Below are 19,368 nucleotides of genomic sequence, written 5' to 3'. Positions count from 1 at the left end.
GTAAGGCGCTGCCTTTAGGGAGGAAATGGAAGTACTTGTCCTCCAAAGGAAGGGGAATGTCCACTGACAACTAATTTCTACTTCTCCCAAACTGCAATAGAGCAAAACTATTTGTTTCTTCAAATCCAATCCACAGAATTCGGGACTTTTTTTTTTTCTAAATAGATCTAGTTTCTTTTAAAAAATAAATAATTAACAAAGAATCATGTGAACAAATGTAGGACTTACATATGATCCATAATTCACTGCTAGTGTCTGCAAAGCCCACGGGAGGCCCAGGCCAATTAAAATATCAAAAACATTGCTTCCGATGGAGTTGGACACAGCCATATCCCCCATACCTGCAAGAATGGAAATAATGTACAATTAAATGCATCTCAGAAAAGTATTTTAACTTTTAAACAGAAATACATTAATCTGAGCTAATCCAGGCAATTTCCACACATTGCGACAAAGAGTTAAGGGAGATCTCCTTCACCCCACCCCTTCTCTTTCCCCTTTGCCCTATCCATCATACAAGGCCAGTAGGGCTGAAGGGGCTGAACCCACCTTCTAGGATCATCTGAGAACTTCCCTCAACTAATCCTCCGCTCCTGTGGGGACCCTGGCCACTGGCTGTCCTGGCCAGCACTCTGCGTTTCTATACTCACTGCTGACACAGAGTTTCTACACTGAACTGATTAGATCAGGTCTTAACTTGTTCCACACCATCAATAAGAACCTGTTTTCATATTCAGGACACATCTGTGCTACCTAAAGATGAAGAGGACACAAGGAAACATTTCTACAGCAGTATAACATCTCTGTGATGAACCTACCTTGCCTTGCTACAATAAGGCTTGCCATGCAGTCGGGCACACTGGTTCCAGCTGCCAAAAAAGTGATGCCCATGATCACATCTGGAATTCCCAGTGTGTAGCCAATGATTGTCACCTAAGGAGAGGAAACAAACTGTCAAGTTGTTTACAAGAATTAAAATCAGCCCAACTCTGCAAGTTGCTGTGAGACAGTTTATCGCTCAGTGCAAACTCACGCTTCCTTTAAAGAGAAGCAGTGACAGGCTTTTTTGGTGTATGAATCACCTGGCAGAGGACACCACTAGTCTGCTATGTACCCTCTTTGGTTAGCTGCTTCACACCTTCCACCCACAATTGTCCTGACACTAACCTGGAAAAGACTATATGGTGGCCCACTACCCCGTGTAACAGTCTCCTGGTCTTAGCTGTTTGTAGACATTACTATACGCAAATAATAGCTAAGCAGACACTAAAGCAACTCCATGGCTCATTATACCATGAAAATGCTATATGCAGGGACATATACCCAAGTGACTGCAGACCATTCCTATTGCCAGAGAGGAGATACCTTTAATCTTTCCTTTGCTACGCAGTCTATGATAAATTAGTACTCTTCAAATTGATCAATATTTTAAAATTTTGGATGTCTTTGTATAATGATGTCCATTTCCTATTAGCCATATTTAATTGCTCTTCTGAACTCACTGCAGCATATTCAAAAAAATGTTAACCCTATGTTAGAAGCAGCACAGTGACCCTGAGGGTTCTGGTGTTTCAGCTATGGAAAGCTGGGATAGCTTTTTTCTTTAATAACTCCTAATCCTTAAAGATGAAAAGCAGAAAAAAACAAGTAACTTTCTATTTCCTGTTCAGGGTAACTTGGGTTATTGAAAATAAACCAAAATGAAACCCCCTCTTCTGTAACTGCTTTGATTAGTTCGCAGGGAAAAGCCTGGCATTCATTTCTGCATTTAGTACAAGAATTGTGAAGGCAGTGAAGATTTTTTTGTTGTCTCCCCCTTCCCAGCAGGGAAGCAGCAGCCAGTACCTTAACGAGGTACCTCCACGCTCTTTGGGTCCCACGTGGAGAGAGACCGCGAATCACGCACTCCATCGCAAGCGCAGGAGCACAAAACCAGGCTGCCCTTGTGAGACCCTCTCCCAGCGCCCCATCACTGTCTGACTCTGCTTAAGAGTACAGATGGCCCCAAAAGCAACGCAATCCACGCTGCGGCATTACCGTAATCCTAGTGAGGACAACTTACGCTTTCCACCTATCCATACCATGTAAGGAGACCTGCAGCAAGCCAACAGGCTCAACGACCAGCCAGTGCACAAAACTCCCTCGTGACAGGCCAACAACGCTTGGATTTCCTTGTGTTCACTTTTATTTATCCCCCTCTACCTTTAGAATAACAAGGTAGAATTAAGTTCCTGTTGACCAGAGTAGTTGTGCAAGAATTTGGCTGAATGCTATGCATATGTTCATGCTGAGTTCAAAGTGTTATCATTCATAACTCTAGCTCTCAAGTTTGCTTGCTCTAAGAAAAGGAAAAGCTACTGAGGCCATAATTTTACCAGCATTAGGGCCTCTTTACACTGCCCTGCATGACAAGGAGGTGTTAAACTGGTGCAAGTGTAATTCTTCCCATGTTAAAGAATCTGGATGAAATTCCAGGCCTGAATCAAGTTCAAAGGCCATGGCTACGGGGCCCTAATTTTCTCCTCTGAGTATGTACAGGTCTAATAGAAATGGAAGCAGACTTAAGGTTTCTGATCTAAAAAAATCAGGTATGTAGAACTTTCTACACATTTCTCTAAGCTGACAAAAACCACTTCTGTTGCCTCTCCCAGGCTGCGGTTTCTGTTTTATTGGTATGTACCATCCACACCATCATGTAGGAGAAAGCTGCAATCCAGAGCGTAGAAGAAGCAAAGGTAACCATGAACCATTTTTCCAAGTGGGGTTTGTTACAGTTGGGCACTGTGAAGTACAGGACAAAACTCAACGGCCATGTGAAGAGCCACTTCAAGATTTCTATCTTGCCAGCTGCAAAACAAAAAAGGGAAACAATCACAATTCTAGTCTGCTTTAGTCCAGAATATTATTATTTTGTGAATTATTAACAAGCAAGATGCCAAGGACACCCCAGCCTAACTGCTATTCTCACAGACAATGACAAGACACTCCTTGTTCAGAAGATCATGGTGTGATGGCAGAGATGGGAGGGCAGAGAGCAGCACAGGGAAGGAGTATGAAGTGCCTCCCCAAATTTGTTAAGTAATGGGTCAGAGCAAACCTGTTACCCTCCCTGGGTCAAGTTCTTACAAGTACCATATGAAAAGCAAGTTCTAGAGAGAGATCTGATCCATCTTCAACCACCTAATGGGAGGGTACACAGCAGAAGGAGCCAGGCCCTTCACAGAAATGCACAAGCACATTATAAGAGCCAACGGACTCAACTTGCAATAAGGGAAATTCAGAATAGAAGACACCATAAGTTGTGCATTTTCTTTTTTTTTTCCTACCATGAGGGTGGTCAAACACTGGAATAGATACCCAAAAAGACTGTGGGGTCTCCATTGTTACAGATAATCAAAACTCATCTGGACACAGCCTTGGGCAACCTGCTCTGAGCAGAAGTTTGAACCAGAGATCTCCAGAGGTGCCAGCCTCTCCCATACTATGAATCTAGTATCACAGTCCATAGGACATCTAAATAATGCTCTTCAAGGCTCAGTTTTTTGGCTTACTCCAACTACAGCCATGCTGTCTGAGTGAGAAGATCTGAACAGGAGTTCTCAAAAACGTACCTCACCTGTAAAGGGCAGGAACAGCCCCTACAGTATTCTGGCTCGTCTGCAACACAGCAGATCTTGCCAGCTGTGGCAACCGTGAGTCAAAGGCAGGGCAGGGATACGTCATCCCGGGACTAGAGCCGTGACAGGTAAGAGGAACTTGGCAAAAAGGACATCTCCATCCTGCAGGTGCAGTACTCAGCAACCTGAGGCACGTGTGGGTTTTCACATGTCACGCAGCTATTCTGACTTTCTAAGCCCTCTAGAAAGAGTGAGAGGACACTGTGGCTGTGCCTACTAAACAGCAGGCAGCAGAGGAGCCCAGGACCTTCCTTTGTCTCCACTCCACATCAGCACCATCACTGCCTTGCCTCTGCTAGCACTGCATCTCACCACCAAGGCAAGAGCACGTCTCATAACCCAGCAAAGGTGACGTGTCTGACCTGCATTTAGGCACCCTGCCAGTGGCCCCACCATCCTCAGCTTCTTCCACAGTTAACAGAGAGAGACAGGTCTCTCCAGAGGGTGACCCAGGTTTTGGGGTCAGGAACCACCTGGTGGAGACTGCTGCCTCTGCCCTCTGACAGCAACAGCACTGCCGGGCCAACGCACAAGCTGCAGCAGCGGTGCATCCGAGCCAGGGAGTCCGCATCCTGAGAAGTTCCTGCTGCTTCCCAGCTCCTCCTCATCTTTTACCCATGACCAGGAACTACACTGCGAGGTGCAGGCTGACGGGAGCTCTCAGACACACTTCTACCTCAACATGTGTCTGCAGTGCTTTCTGGCATACCCAAACTGAGTTTCGTTTTCTGGAACAACACAAACCCAGGAGCTTCTTACTGGGTAGGTCAAAAGGTGTGTATGGCCCTTCATGGTCATCATCATCGTCATCATCTTCCTCTTCCTCATCGTTTTCGTTGTTCTCGTTATCCTCATTCTCATTCTCTGTCTCGTTCCCAGGCTCAGCTATGTCCTCGTCCCGCCGTGTGCCGTTCACGCCCCGCTCAGCAGAGTTGCTGGGGCCCGTTCCATTCTCAACCACGTGCTTGATAGGTATTTTGATTGCTACTTCTGACTCACCATTGGTGTAAGTCCTGCTGTTGATCAGCCTTTGTCTCTGTAAATACAGGCACAAATTCTTGCTGAAAGACAGGGTGTTTTCATTTAATTTTTTAAAGAGAAAGGGAGGAACAGAGAAAGAGAGATGTGCAGATGTCTTTAAAAATTTGGCTTTAAAAGCAAAAGGGATGAATTTTGATCAGGTGTAATGTGATGCTCGCTTGCAGTTGACTAGATAAATCTCACATATACAGCTGTTATAAGAGAAGGACCAGCGGCTGTAGAACTGACTCCAGGTCCACTCCAAGACCACGGCCAGACTAAATGCAGACTCAGTGGAGTACCACATTATGAAATCAGCACAAGAGATACTAATGTCAGATCAATGCAGGGGGCACCTCCTGTGACCAACAGCTACAGGTATCACAGCCACATAACAACTTGAAACCTTCTCTGCTAAAATCTCCATGGGAATAGACAGCAAGGGCTGATTTAGTAAAGTGAGTGTCAGAAGGATAAAACCTGGCAAACCGTTATCGAGGATCCAGAAGAAACATAAGAGTTCCATTTCGACCCAAACACCGCTACGGGAAAAGGCAAAATAGAAGAAGGGGAGGTGGGGGGGAGGAAAAAGACATACCTCATTGATCAACATGCGGCTGGCCATGGAGAGACGTGTCTTGGGAGGGAAGTGGCTGGTTATCATGATTCGGAGACCAGCCTCAGAAAACGAAAGCTGGTGCGGGTAGGCAGATAGCAGCTCATCCACCATGATCACTGAGGCTTTACGGTGGAAATTTCCTGCAGCCAAGGAACAAAGAGAAACTGAGGCTGAGGTCGTCTTCCAGCAGTCTCTCCCTCTGCCCTATGTGGCTCTTCAGCAGAATAAACCCGTGGGTTCCAGAAGTCCTTTGTAAGCACCATTCCCTTCAGCTACCATCATTCAAAATATGCCTCCTCTGTCCTTAATTTCTGTCTTTACACGTCTTACATTTCTGGTTTAAATAAATTGCCAACATCTTATCTCCACTCATGCTCACTACAGAGAATTTAATGTGCTCTCCACAGTTCGTCATAGGCCTGCGATAGGTCGATCACTATTCCACCAGGGTAGAAATGGTGCTGCAGGTGAAGCTGCATTAATCCCACTGTTATAATCTGTACTTCTGTGAGGATACTGGCCTCACCCACCATTAACCGCACATGGGGACGAGGAAATCGTCACTGTGTTCCTGCGGGGTACCAATGCAAACAAAAAGCAGGTTCCTGCATCCTGGGCTCGCAGCTCACGGCTGGGAAGTGCCACCAAACCTGGCAGCAAGCGCACCTGCTAGTCCATGGAGTGAGACCCACAGCGTGGGATCAAAGGAGACAGCGCAGGTACCTGAATGGCACTCCAGCTGGGGCACAGTGCCAGTGTCCACGACCTCTGGGGTAGCACAGCGCCAGTGCCCATCCTTTCTGTGCCTGGATGCTGCCTCAGGCTCTGAATTCTGGGCCAGCACTGGGCCTCGGCAGCAGGGAAACCTGAGGTCTTCCCCAACACATCTCTGCTTTGGTTTATTAAAATCAGTGCTAAACACTGGCAAATGTTTCATGGCATTACTATTTATTACCATCACCATTAGTTTTACAGAAGATTATCTCCTTGGCCTTAGTGTCACCTTTTTTTCTGACTAAGAAGGTTTCCATGGATGGGGTATATAAGTGGGGTCATCCATATCAAAAAAAAAAACAAAACCATCAAACGGTAGTGTCTGAAACCCTCAGGCAGCCTGTTGCAATGGGTGCTGTTTGTGACCCCATGCTTCCGGCCGGTATGCACACAGCACCACTCAGCTGTCTGGGCCTCCAGTGGCCCACTGTCAAGTAAATATAGGAACAATCTGCAAGAAAATGAGGCAATCCTTTTGTCTTGCTTCCTCAGCCAGTTTGAGTAACAGCAAGTGTCCAAACAAAAAAAAATTACCAGCAGCTGAGCAGCGTCATGCAGAGACGCATTCTGGGGAGATTTAAACTAAATTTAAACTAAATCAGAACTGTCTCACTTGTGCGTAACCCTGAGGCCACTGTGTAAACCTAGATGAATAAGGCCTGAGTTTAGGCTTACTGGGTTTTACCAGTCTAGCTTTACTGGTACAGAGTGCAGTCATCTTGCCAGCACAGTCTCGCTGTTGAGAGCCCCAGGCTACGGATAGCTGTTCCCATAAAAGCAGCTTCCCCAAACCAGAGCACAGCACTCACAAAAGCCTTCCCTCAGCAACAGGGCAGTGACACCATGGCTCTGGTAGACTCAAAGGGCTTGATGTCAGCAAATAAAATCCCTCTACATTTCATGTTCAGCTGCTTACTGTATACAGACTATGTCTTTCAATCACTGCAGGAAAAGAGAGACCTGTTTTCGTAAATTTTTTTTTAGCCAGCAAAACAAAAAGGGCAGCCCATCTTTAGTCAGAGACCAGGACTGACAGAGTTCCATCTCAAGTTAAATCAGTGACTGTGGGGGTGTGGTGTGTTATTCCTGACAAACAGGTGCATAGAAATCACAAGTAGCTGCTGCACGTGCTGTTCAAAAGGCTTGAACTGCCTTCAGCAGCAAAGGGTGCAGTGGCTGGGGTCACCACGCCATGCCCCCAGGCACAGGAGCCACAGCCATCTGGCAGGGGGGTTACGAAAGGGCCACCTCCCTGGCTGTTTCATGGCTGAGAAGACAGAAGCAGTCTGCACCATATGACTAGCAAACAAACTTGTATACGTTCAGAATGATGCAAGCAAGCAGGGTGACTTACTGGAACAGTTACCTTTCTTTAGTAATACCACTGTGGCATCGCAGTTGCTGTTATCATCCATTTCCGTGTTATTTGCTAAACCGTTCACCATGTTTGCAGAGTTTTTTGTCTTCCTTTCGAAGCAGTGATGTATGGTTGAGTTGTACCTGCACAAATGAAAAACTCTAGATGTACCTTTCCTCCTTCTATGTGGATTTCTTGACACACTTCCTTTCCTAGACTCATATCCTGTGTGATGCAACTAAGGGAGGGAAGAAAATCCCTCTGATTTTAAGGAAATCTAGCCACAGTATGGCAGAGCTCTACCCACATTGTATACGTGATCTGTCCGTACCCAGAAGGTTGTGAAAGAGACGAGACATCCCGACTGACACATACGCTTATGCATTCTGAGAAATACACTCTATAGCAAATAACAATTACTTGTCATCGTGCATAGCATAGATTTCACAAAAAAAAAAAAATCCATTCTAGATTCAGACATTACAACTGCCTGTTTTGCTGGTCAGTTAATTGCTGTAAGGGGAAGCTATCCTCCATGTTAAAGAAAAAGTTTCTAAATATTAGAAGTGAGATGAATTCTGACTTGTGTCCCCTTCAACCCAGCCTGAGTGTTTTACTGTTCTCACTGAGAATGGCTCTCACAATATTTACTCTATCCATAATTTCAAAATAAATCTCCACTCTTACTTGTTGAGACAAGACCACTGGTGTGCTTGGAGGCTGGCAGGTTTTGTTGAATGTTCCAGTTTAAATCTGTGTTTCCTTTCCACTGGCTTTTAAAAACAAGGCAAGAGGAGGGAAACCAAACAGCGGAACGGACTGCCTTTGCTAGCATGAACTTACGTGAAAGAACTTACACAGGTCAGATGCTCAGAAAATCAGTGCTCTTTGTGCTGTGGTTTTATCACGGGTCTCCAAGCAAGAAAGAACAAATTGCTGTGGAGTTTTGCACCCATAAAAAGTAGACTGGAATCTCCCGTGTGTTTATTTCTAAGTAGGGATGCTAAAGCGAAGTCAGAAAAGGCTGCTTTGGCGGGGCTCAGAGACAGATTCGGTTCTCTGCTCTGCCGCAGACTTGCTGCATTAGCCTTGGTCGGTTCACACAGGGTGAGATCCGTAAAGCATCATCCACCTTTAGATGTCTGACCCTTGGATAAACAGCACCTTCCTGCCTCATCAGGATAAATTACAGATAAGTACATGACAAGGCAAGGTGCTTTAACTCCTGCTATTGGAGGTGCTGCTGGCGTGCCAGCTGGGTGATGCAATGGAAGCCCTGCCCGCAGCCTGCGGCTGTCTTTAATTACCTTTACAAACTCTGGAAAAGCACGGGAGCAGAGAGTCTTACAGTCTAAATAAGCCAAGGGTGCATTTGACTTACTTCATGATAACGATGTAGATGACATACATCAGCACTAAGACTAAGGACTCCCACCTGCAAACAAGAGCAACACGGAAAATACATCAGAGCAGGGCACGGCAGTCAGCTTCCCAAGTTCAGCCATTCCCCCATCTGTCATGCCACAAACTTGCGGAAAGGCCTGACCCCCCTTGGTTGTCTTAATGTACCTCTAGAAAAGCATAAAGGAGTTGTTTACACATCCATGTGTGATGCCTCCTTTGTTTTCTTGACTTCTGCTCTGGTTTTACTTGGCTAAATCGACCCATCAGCTAAGAACAAGTGACTAAATCCAGAAGTTCAGCAAACACATCACGCACCCAAAGAACATCGAGACTTCTGTAAGGACAACACCTGTTGGGGGGGAGTCATCCTGCTCTGCCCACACGGGCGTACAGCAGGTCGTTGGGCTTTCTGAGCATGCCAAAGCACACCGAGCATGTCGAGATGACCTGAACCAGAGGCAGCTGCTCTTTTGCTACTGCTGCTGCACAACCACTGAAAATGCAGCAAACTGGTGATTAGATATTGTCAGGTCTCTTCTCCACTGCTTCCATGTCAAACTAAAGAAATTTATATGAAAACAAAATAGAATATGACTTCTAGAACTTGTTTCTAGGTAATCTTTTTCATTGATCAAAACGCTGCATTCTGGTCAGTTCCCTACAGCAAACTGCTAGTCCTCGTGGAAATCATCCATTATCAGACTGCTGTACATTAAAACTCAGGGACCATTTTCTCTTTAAGGATTTGGAGACATTGCACTAACCATATCAATATCTCATTCCCTGCTTCTGGCAGTTCAACGCTCAGCTTCCACATTGACGTGTTTTAGCAGAAGGGCACAGTCAAATACAATTGGGTCTCGAGTCGATTTCAGTTAAAAAAAAACCAAACCAAAATAAAGAAACACAAGCCATTGCAAAATGCAGTGTTTCAGAAATCCTGCTCTGAAATTAAATGTAAATCTCCCAGTGAGAACAAGTTTAAGAAAACACGCAACCCAAAAAGCCTGACTCCCCCTAGTGCTTGTAATCTAAATAATACTGGCTGCGAGTGAAACCAAAGCTACCACTGTCCCGCTAGGAGCCCTGAGAGGTGCTGAAAACAAAACCATGAGAGCAAAACAACTGAAAGTACACGTTCAGAAGTGTTTGAATCCCTCCTAGCCTACCATACCTATTGCAGTACATTTAAGCACCTTCATGGGATTATTAACATACAAATATTTATTTCTTTATATCAGTTATTTGCTCTTTACTGTGGCCTTAGGAGCTTTTCTTCTTTAAATTAAAACAATCCAAACACTAGACCACATTTATGGCTGCTTGAGTGGTCACCTCCTTTCTCAAACAGCTGACATCCCTGGCACACTGGCACCCAAGCAGCACTGTGCCTCTGCCCAGCACGTTGCCATCGCCGGGACGCTGCAGGGCGGGCAGAGGGCACCGAGTGCCGCTGCTGTACTGGGAAACAGCCGGAGTGACGCTCTCCTCTCTGGCTCAGAAATCGAGTTATTCTAGCCCATCTTGTGCTGAGGTTTCTCACGCAGTAGGAAACTGCTGCCTGAATCACCCTGCAGAACTTTCAGCTTTCCCCCTCCTCTCCTGATGAACTCTGCTTATTGCAGCTTTTGTGATATAACTAGAAAAAATTAAAAGAAAAGGGATTCACGGCCGGATATACTTACCAGGATACTTTTTCGTCATAAATAAACTGTGGAAGAAAGGTTTAAAAATAGGCATGTTATACAGGAAATGACAGCTGAAAACAACTCATAACCTAAGCAGGGGACAGAGTGGGCAGAGCAACCCAGGGCTCAGGGCAACGGCATCGAGCTCTGGCCTGTTTTGGCACTGCCCTCCAGCCCAGCCTTTGACCTCTTCAACCTTCAGCTCCTCTCACCCAGCAAAGGCAGGCAGGTCCTCCTCCCCAAATACCACGGGACCCTTGCAGAAGCGGGGCTGCTGCAGCAGCGAAGCAGAAGCGGTTACAGGGAAAACGGCAGCGAGCCAGAGCAGGGGCTGGTGCCTGCCCGCGCCGCACGGCTGGCCTCTCGGCAGACGCGGCCTCCTCGCCTGGCTGGCAACCGGACGGTCAGCGCGCACGTTTACAGCCGGCCCCACGGCTCCCGCCATGTTTTGCTGGCTGCGAACCAGGCCCAGGGCATTATTTACTTGAGCGTGCGATCACCACGCTAGCTAAATTTAACTGCTGCGATAGTCGCTTTCGGCACACCTGCAGACGGGCGCCGAAGCTTTCGAAACAACGCTGCACAAGCCTCCTCGGGGCACAAACGCGCCTCTTCCCGCACGGCAGCCCCAGCGCCACGCCAGAGGGGCCGGGCGCTCGCCCGCCCCGCTTCGGGCGGCTCCGAGGCGGCAGCGGCCGGCAGGCGGCTGCAGCGCTCCACAGCTGGGGCCTTCCCCGGCCGAGGCCCCGCCGCAGCCAGCCCCGCGGGCCGCGGAGCGGCTGCCACCCGCCCGGGCTGGCGGCGGCCCTGCCTCTCCGCTCCTCCCTCCACCTCGGGCGGCCACCTGCGGGGCGCTGCTCCCGCCGCCGGCCTCGGCTCTCGCTCACGAAGCGGGGAACCCCAGCCGCCGCGGCTGCTGCAGCAGGAGAGGAGGGCCGGAGGCCGGCCAGGCCGCCCGGCCTGAGCACGGGGGCCTCGGGAGGGCCGGAGCCCGGCCAGGGTGCCCGGGAGGGCCGGCCTGGCCTGGGCACGGGGCCTCTCTGGGAGGTCGGGGCTGGGGTCGCAGACAGCCCCGCGGCCTGGGCAGCCGCCCTGCCCCGCCAGCCGCGCCGGGGAGCCGGCTGTCCTGGCAGCCCCCCGCAGCACCGGCCGTGCAGAGAGGCGGAAACGCTCTGTTTGCAGCAGGGAAAAGGGAGGGAGAAGGAAGAAGCCTCCGATAGCACGGGTGAAACACTTCCCTTCAGGCACACAGCAACTCCCGCGCCACAGCCAGCGCCACACAACAGTTACGCTGGCTACTGGAAGAAAACGTGACCGGGAAGCGTTAGGCGCGTTACAAGGTACAGCTCCCAGTCACCGAGATCTAACCTGACAGAGCTTAGTCCAGGTTACAGCGTGTTGGTGTGATGGGACGTGAAAGCGTGTGCTTTGACCTTTGTGAGTAAAAATAGCACCCATCCCACTTTCGTCACTAATAGCTCTGACCACGTCCCTTCCAGTTAAGATACATAGGCATCTTTTTCCTTTCAGGTGAAATAAGGAGTAGCAGTTTTACCAAGCTCTACAAGACGACAAGGTAGCTTTGTAATACTATTTTAAGGATAAAAAAAAAAATAAAAACCAGAGGGCTGAATCAAGGTGAGGCAAGTCTGGTAAGTGCAGTTTATCCACTTCTAATCTCTGTGATTTAGAGTTCACTCATTCTTATCAAATGGCCTGGAGCACCAAACTGGTGAGTTGACACAGCTTTGCTATTTATTACTGCAACACTGCAATTCCTTTGCTAGTGGAAATGGAAGGAGACAAAGTCACATTGATTTGCCCAGCAGAATAGCACGCTTTTAAAAGCTGCTGAATCTCAACATCGGCAGCAATGTATTTATTTCCCCTCAGGTGTATTAATGATTAGTAAAGACACTGGTGGAGTCCAACTTAAAATATAGCAAAAATACGACGAGAGCAACCTTCTGCAAGCAGTATCATCCCTCAAGAAAGATGACTGTATTTCAGCTGCTGCAAAGTCTCAATGCCCTGATATGGCAAAGTATCCCTGTATGGCAAAGCATTTAAGTGCCTCCTAAAGTTTAAGGCGCACAGAAATCTAACAGAGAGGGAACTGTACGCAAGTCGCGCTACGCTCTGCATGGAGCCTGTGGCTTGTCTCCCAGCAGAGACACTGGGGACTGGAAAGTCGGTATTTGAATAGCAATGTGCTGCCACCTAAATTTGATTCTGCCTTAAAAGGACAAGAAAGATCGGGCCACTGTGAAGCCAGGGGTCCCTGGGTGAGCAAAGGGGAGGAGAAACTTCTTAAACTGAAGCAGTGTTTGCCTCTGAAAGGAGAAATCCTCATTTGCTATCAACTGGGGAGCAATATTGCATATAAATGGGGGCTGGTAAATCAGCTGGGAGCTAAACCTTTAACCATTTTAAATGTTTTCCATTCCTCCCATCTTTCTCTGTACTTCTCTAACAGGTGTTTAAAAGTCATTTGCAATGATTGCTGTGGAGTAACGCTGAAGAGAAGTGGGACACACTCTACATCTCCCAAGCCACAATCAGCCATGTAGTGCTGTAACACAGGTATAAGAATTCTGGAAATGCCTTCAAGCCTCCACTAATGCCTGGAGCTGCACAGTCCTGCTGCCCTGGCTGCATGAAGGACCTGAACCTCACAGCTGATAAGATGAGCAGAAGAGGGGGCATACATCTAGAGAGAAGCTAACCTGGCGCTTACGGGAAAAAAAAAAAAAAAAAAAAAAAAATCAGTATCCTGATATTATGGGGTACACTCCCAAGAGAAAAGGACTTCTGCAGTTCTGTAATTACGAAGAACAGTTCATACAGAAATAAAGTATAGGAGAAAAGCCTTAAGGGTAACAGAGGTGTCTGTTAAATGAGCCGTACAACTTTCTCATTACACGGGATACATTGCTAGGAATTTCAGGGGTGCACTGGACACAATACAACAGAGAATGGTTCTCAGCATCCTGAGGGAGCTGACAACCACAAGGATGAGCCAGCCATGAAAAAAAAACCTGCCTTGCTTAAAGAATAAAAGAAACAATGACAGATTCAACAGATTTTTAACTTGTCTGCCACCATGCACTAAATGAAACACCGAATCCAAACAACAGGAGCCTGAATGCCAGGCTGCTGCCCATGTCTGTGCTTCCTGTAAACTAAGAGAATGCCTGCCAGAAGTCTTTCAGCTCGTGCAGAGTAATTTATTACAATTAGTGGGTGTGGTTAAATTTGCTGGTTAGGAACACTTTTTGGTATGAGGTTACTGTCAAGCTGTAAAGCTTTTGTCAAAGCAAAAAAAAAAAAAGTTTTTTTTTGTTTTGCAGCTCATTGCTGCAAATACTTGCAAATAATTACATAGAAAAGCTATTTTTCATCAGGTGCAAAAAGGCTGACCTTGCAGTGCTGGGAATAAAAGTACAAACAGGTTGAGGCAAACCCTCTGAGATTAGACAGGTGTAAACCTTTGCACCTACAGAATATGTGTGGTATACAGGCATGCGTAAAATGAAGGCAAAACACACTGTCAAAACTGTGACTAATGAAAGTAGCACAAACTTCAGAAAAGCAAATGTTCATCTTCTAATTTTAAAGTTTCCTTCTTGCTTATATGTGGAAGTTAACCTCACAAAATCACTCTTCCTTTCTTAGGGAATCCTGGGTCCTAGACTAGGCTGGGGAAAAAAAAACCAGCAAAGTAGCAACTGTTACCAGGAAACTCAACTTATACATTTCCTGACCTTGTCTGGTATTGGCTGCAAAGGTAATGCTAAACTGATGGCAGTGTCTTTATCTAGACACTTGCGCTAACATTTATTCACTGCACAGCCCGGTTCTGAGAGATTCGGAGTACTTGCTCAGCTTGACAAAAGCTGGAGTAGCAGCAGCACTGAAACCGCAGTCTTCATTAGAGGAGCTGCAGCTAGCGTGCACTGAGCAAGACCGGCCTCAATCGTGTGGAAAAACTAACGAACATTCTGTAGTTGTTGAGGATCTCTTTCCTCTGGGCGCAAACGCTGCCTCTTGACAGGTCAGTCGGACTGGTTTTCAGGAAGCACGAGGGTCACTGTCAGGAGAGGACGGACTCACACATCCGCCCGCTCCAGAGCTGGCAATGGGGTGCAGCACGGGGTTTCAGCTCTGCACCCTGCGGCTGCACCAGGCCTGGGGCACCGCGCCTCTCCCCAGCTATCGCTCTGGGCTCTCTGCACACTCCTCGATCTCCTACCCTTGGGCCAAGCTTTCCTACAGAACCAGGGAGATCACAAGTACATTTTTGCACAAGTAGAAAACCACGTGACTCCTGGAGCCAGGATCTTGGCTACAAGACTATGACTTCTTAGCCGGTTGCTTTTACAGGTGGCAGTAGACACGTGGACTCCCACAGAAGAAAAACCTTCAAAAACTTACCACAATGAGTGCAACAACAGATAGTGTATAGTAGATTGAATCTCTCAAGAGACTCCACGACGACAGTGCAACGACCTGGGAAAACAGGCAAAGAAAGGACGTCAGCAAGGCTCTCACCAGCACAACCGCCACGCTAGCGGTGCGTGCCAAAGCTAAGCCTGTCACTCTGTGTGAGCTGTCCCCATGCATGCGGGGACACAAAGAGCGGACCCAAGCCAGGAAATTCACTGGCCTTCTGCGGCTGCTTGAGGAAGAGCTGCTAGGGAGACGGGGGGATGGCCAAATCTGAAGAGTAAAAGGTATACGGTCACAGGCAGCAGATAACTTCCATGTGAAGTCGCAGACGTGCTAAATCACACCAGTACTGCCAAAGCCACAGAAAGGGGAATCAAGTCCCAGGTATTTATGGATGACAGAGAAGTCTCCCACAAGCTCAGCAGGCTATCTGATATCCTTTCCCCAGAAAAATCCCCCTGTACGCACACCACAGAGCCTGCAGTAGCAGTCCTTGCAGGTCTGGCTGCCTGCTGCAGTCGGAGGCAGCTGAACCACAGGCAGGCGTGTGGTGGCTTGCCACAGAGGAGGATGCGAGTGCTGCTGCGGTCAGGGCAGCTGGAAGGGGCTCAGCTTTATCGGCAGGACCCTTCCGTGCCAGCTCTGATGCTCAGCAATGAGTGTCTCGACGGAGAACGGTCACAGGAGATGCACAGCCCTGACAGGACATGACCACTCCTTACACCCACCCTGCAGTGCATATCTGTTTCTTGTATTAATTTTCCCCAACGTGGGACTCCAGCCTTCCTTGAGAGAGGAAACCAGCCTGAATGGCTGGGTTAGAATGCAAGGTGTGCAACGGTGCAGTAGGCAGGGGAGCACCACCAGACACCATCCCCAGCTGTGCCCAGCAATGCAGGTCCTCCCCACCCTTGTCCTACCACCACGCGCCTACGTTCACCACAAGTCCAGCCGCTGGCGTCCCATACACTGGGTTTCCGTGATTTTTAAACTGCTGGATGATGGGCTTGTCCTCGCTAAAAATGTCAACTTGACCCACACTGACTCATTAAGGGAAGGATAATTTGGGCAACAGAAGTCGCTCTGACAGCACAGAGCGGCCAGATCCTCAGCACGCTGCTAGCCTGAACCTTGGCAGAGCCACGGCTTCACCCACCACACTGACAGGTATCATCACCACAGCTCCTTGTGCACACATTTTGGGACAAATACTCCAGTTAACACTCCAGCAAATTGTTAAGAACAAAATCGAGGAATTTTGATGCAACAGAGGATAAAATGGGCTTGCTGTGGAGTGCATTTCACCTGACACCTTCCAAAGCCACGGAAACGAAGAGGAAGCATCGTTGCAGGCTGAGCAAGCCTGCAGTTCAGATCTTAGAAGAAAAAAATACCAGTGAATAGGTTAGCTTTTAACTTCATTAACAGTATTCACAAGGATGGATTAAAAGCACTCGTGGTGGTAATATCTTCAGTATGATTATATTTTTTGCAGCCCTAGGAAGTCCCATCAGTACAGGCTTCTCCTCAAATCTCTATTTCCCATTTCTGGAGAGCATTTCAAACACCGTGGGTCACATCCTTCACAGGTGTAAACCACACAGAGGCAGGTGGGAGATGGCTAATTTACCTTGATTTGGATCTGGCCCCTGATGAATGAATTTTCTGACCACATCCTCCCGTCACGCTTGTGCATGAATTCAGTCAAAAAACCAGTAATTTAATTTTCATTTCTATGATATCTAAAAAAAGATTTCAGAGTGCTAGCAAAAATAGTTTCCCAAACCTCTCTGCATATTAACTCTTATAATACTGGAACTTTCCAGAACTGCTAGCAAAACAAGTGCTGTAAAATCACACTGACAGTTATACTTCAAAATCTCCGCAGCCTCTTAATACTACGGCTTTTTAAAGTGGATATAATTTATGCCCAGTATAAGGTCTATTTATGCAATCATTGACATGTCAGAAACTCCCACCTAAAATCAAAAAGCAGGCCTGTACAGTCCCTGAGTCAGATTAGGTTCATACCAGCTGACACTCTATTTCAATGCATGTAGGGACAGATGGATGGAAAACGCTTTATGACAGAAATTTCCAAATGTAGAAACCGGGAGTTGGGCTCCTAATTCTATCCAGAGATCCTTAATTAAATCTCACATCTTATTGACAGTGGCTCCCTCCATTTTGATTGAGCAATTTTTGTACGGGAGTTTATTAAATAATTTGACATTACTCCACTCAGCTTTTAGGATGATGCTTCAGGTCCTAGGCACTTTTCTCAGCGTGGATGCTGCTGGGATTTTATAGCTGTAAACTTAAGCTTTGCACAATGAAAGTGACAACATTTCTGCCACAAATGTCGAACCCCACACGAACAGCCTTGCTGGCAACTGTCGCTGTTCTCTCGAATAAACTCTCTCCCGGGTGCAAGGGGTGTCACCACGCAGCACAGCATACCTGTGAAAGCAAGATGTCCCGACTACTGTGAGTCAAGCTGGTATCTCTCCTGTTCTTTGATATTCTGCAATAATCTTGAAGACAGTCTGCAATATTTTTCCAGGGAGCTTTCCCCAGACACCTGAACGAGCACATTAAGATCCAGATGCTTAAATGCAGCTGTCTGGGAGGGACCCAGCGCAGAAAAGTCATAGACCAAGATACTCTGGGAATCACAAGGACTCTTGCGCTGATTGCAGACTGGATTGAAGGGAACGTGCTGGCGCCTGGGACTTGTACAGGCTGCTCACGTTCCACAGACATCCTAGCAGGTCTCCCTGATGCAGTAACTGTGAGGCAATTAAATCTCAGGCCTCCTTAGGGCGCGAGACATTTAACTGCAGCCTTTGAACCATGTGGTCACTGGGAAGAACAATCTGATACAGGAAAGCACGCGCATAAGGTAACCGCACACGGAGGGTAAAAGGAGCTAATTAGCGCTGAGGGAATGGCAGTACTTTCAGCCTGCCGACAAGAACCATGTAGTCTAGTTATAGCTGTCAAGGCCTCGAACGCATAAGCTCTTGCGGCAGCCAAGGACTCCACGTAAATCTTAACGCAGTGGAAACCACTTAAACTACAGTCTAGCAGACTAAGGCAGAAAGGAAATCAGGGAAGCAATCAGCTCGGGTAAAAACACGACTACATTTGAGTTTTACATCAGCAATACTGTAACCCAGCAGAGACCTGGTCCTTTGGGAGCCAAGCATAAAGAGGCAACTGTAAAACCACCGATTGCCAGGTTACACGTTTCCTCTGTTCAAAGGAAGTACCCGAAAATCAAACTCCAGACACGTGACCGTTAGCCCTCTCCTGACTACGGCACCGAGGACCGAACCTGGCATCCCCAGAGCTGAAAGGAAGAACTCTTTAGTCCAGGCTTAAATGAGCTCAACCCCTGACGAGTCCGACAGATGAGAACCCACAGTGCATGCTCACCTGCACGCAGCAGCATCGCTCCTATGGGTAGAATAACTCTTACTAGGTATTTGGTTTCTCACTGGTAAACTTTCACCCTGCAAACTCTTACATATAACATCTCCTACTCAGAATGCTTATTTCCCCTTTTGAAGGGCTGGAGAGCAGACAACTGGAAATCAGACAAGGGCACCTGTTGCTCTTGCAACTAAGTTGCTCTTGCCCTAAGTCAGCTCAGGGCCTCAGTGGCAAAGATGTGCGTTTCTCAGGAGTTTTAAAGGCAAGTGATAGAACGTCTCTAATTCATTAGACACAGTTGTAATACAAACGAGATATGTTTGTATTACAACTGTGTCTAATGAATTAGACAAGCACAAGCAAACGTTTCTTAGTGACTGACCATGGTCGTTGCTTCAAGTAGGCTCTCTGTGCAGCTCTGGGGTCCCAGGGTGCTTCCAAATGAAACACTGGTCTGGAATTTTACTCCACAAAGTTTAGATGGGATTGTACTGAGAGCCACAAAGCTCTTTTCTGGAGAAGCAGCTTTTTCTTTTAACAGTCAGCTATGGCCTGAAAGATGACTGTAAAGTGAGACAGCCTTACCTGGCAATGTTGCAAGACAGGTTAAGAAAACACGAGACCCTTTTCCCTGCTGTCGTCTTTCCCCCTCCTGAGAGCCAGGAAGCCAAGGGAACACGTACCTCCCGCTGCCGGCTCTGTTGGGCTGGGATGAGAGGAGCAGGCAGGCGACCCAGTGGTTTCACGGCGGATGCTGCTTCCCCAAGCGTTCATTCAGTACATTCAAATTCTCATTAAGAGCTTGTCAAAAGGCGTCCAGAAGCAGAGAATCCAGGTCAGTCTTCATGCTGCCCCTCTTTGATGTGGGCTGCACAGAAGCCACGAGGGAAGCCCTTATACCACCCTAACAGAGGCTGGGATCTGGCTTCTGAATGGTCGGCTGTG

General features: G+C 47.5%; 1 protein-coding gene across 1 annotated transcript in view; it reads right to left on the bottom strand.

Annotated features, from left to right (window-relative positions):
* Positions 1–19,368, bottom strand: part of SLC24A3 (solute carrier family 24 member 3) — a 68,594-nt gene that overhangs the window by 14,067 nt on the left and 35,159 nt on the right. Inside the window, exons 9-17 of the mRNA XM_086744683.1 lie at positions 14,974–15,048; positions 10,537–10,562; positions 8,829–8,882; positions 7,457–7,590; positions 5,296–5,456; positions 4,437–4,713; positions 2,681–2,847; positions 819–933; positions 229–341 (exon numbers count right to left, since the gene is read on the bottom strand). Coding sequence (XP_086600809.1) covers positions 229–341; positions 819–933; positions 2,681–2,847; positions 4,437–4,713; positions 5,296–5,456; positions 7,457–7,590; positions 8,829–8,882; positions 10,537–10,562; positions 14,974–15,048 — 1,122 coding nt within the window. The remainder of the gene's footprint in view (positions 1–228; positions 342–818; positions 934–2,680; positions 2,848–4,436; positions 4,714–5,295; positions 5,457–7,456; positions 7,591–8,828; positions 8,883–10,536; positions 10,563–14,973; positions 15,049–19,368) is intronic.

The sequence above is a fragment of the Chlamydotis macqueenii genome, chromosome 3, assembly GCF_036417535.1.
Source record: "Chlamydotis macqueenii isolate bChlMac1 chromosome 3, bChlMac1.mat, whole genome shotgun sequence".
In the NCBI taxonomy this organism is placed as follows: domain Eukaryota; kingdom Metazoa; phylum Chordata; class Aves; order Otidiformes; family Otididae; genus Chlamydotis; species Chlamydotis macqueenii.
The sequence above is the reverse complement of the archived record's forward strand: the minus strand, read 5'-3'. Positions and strand labels throughout refer to the sequence as shown.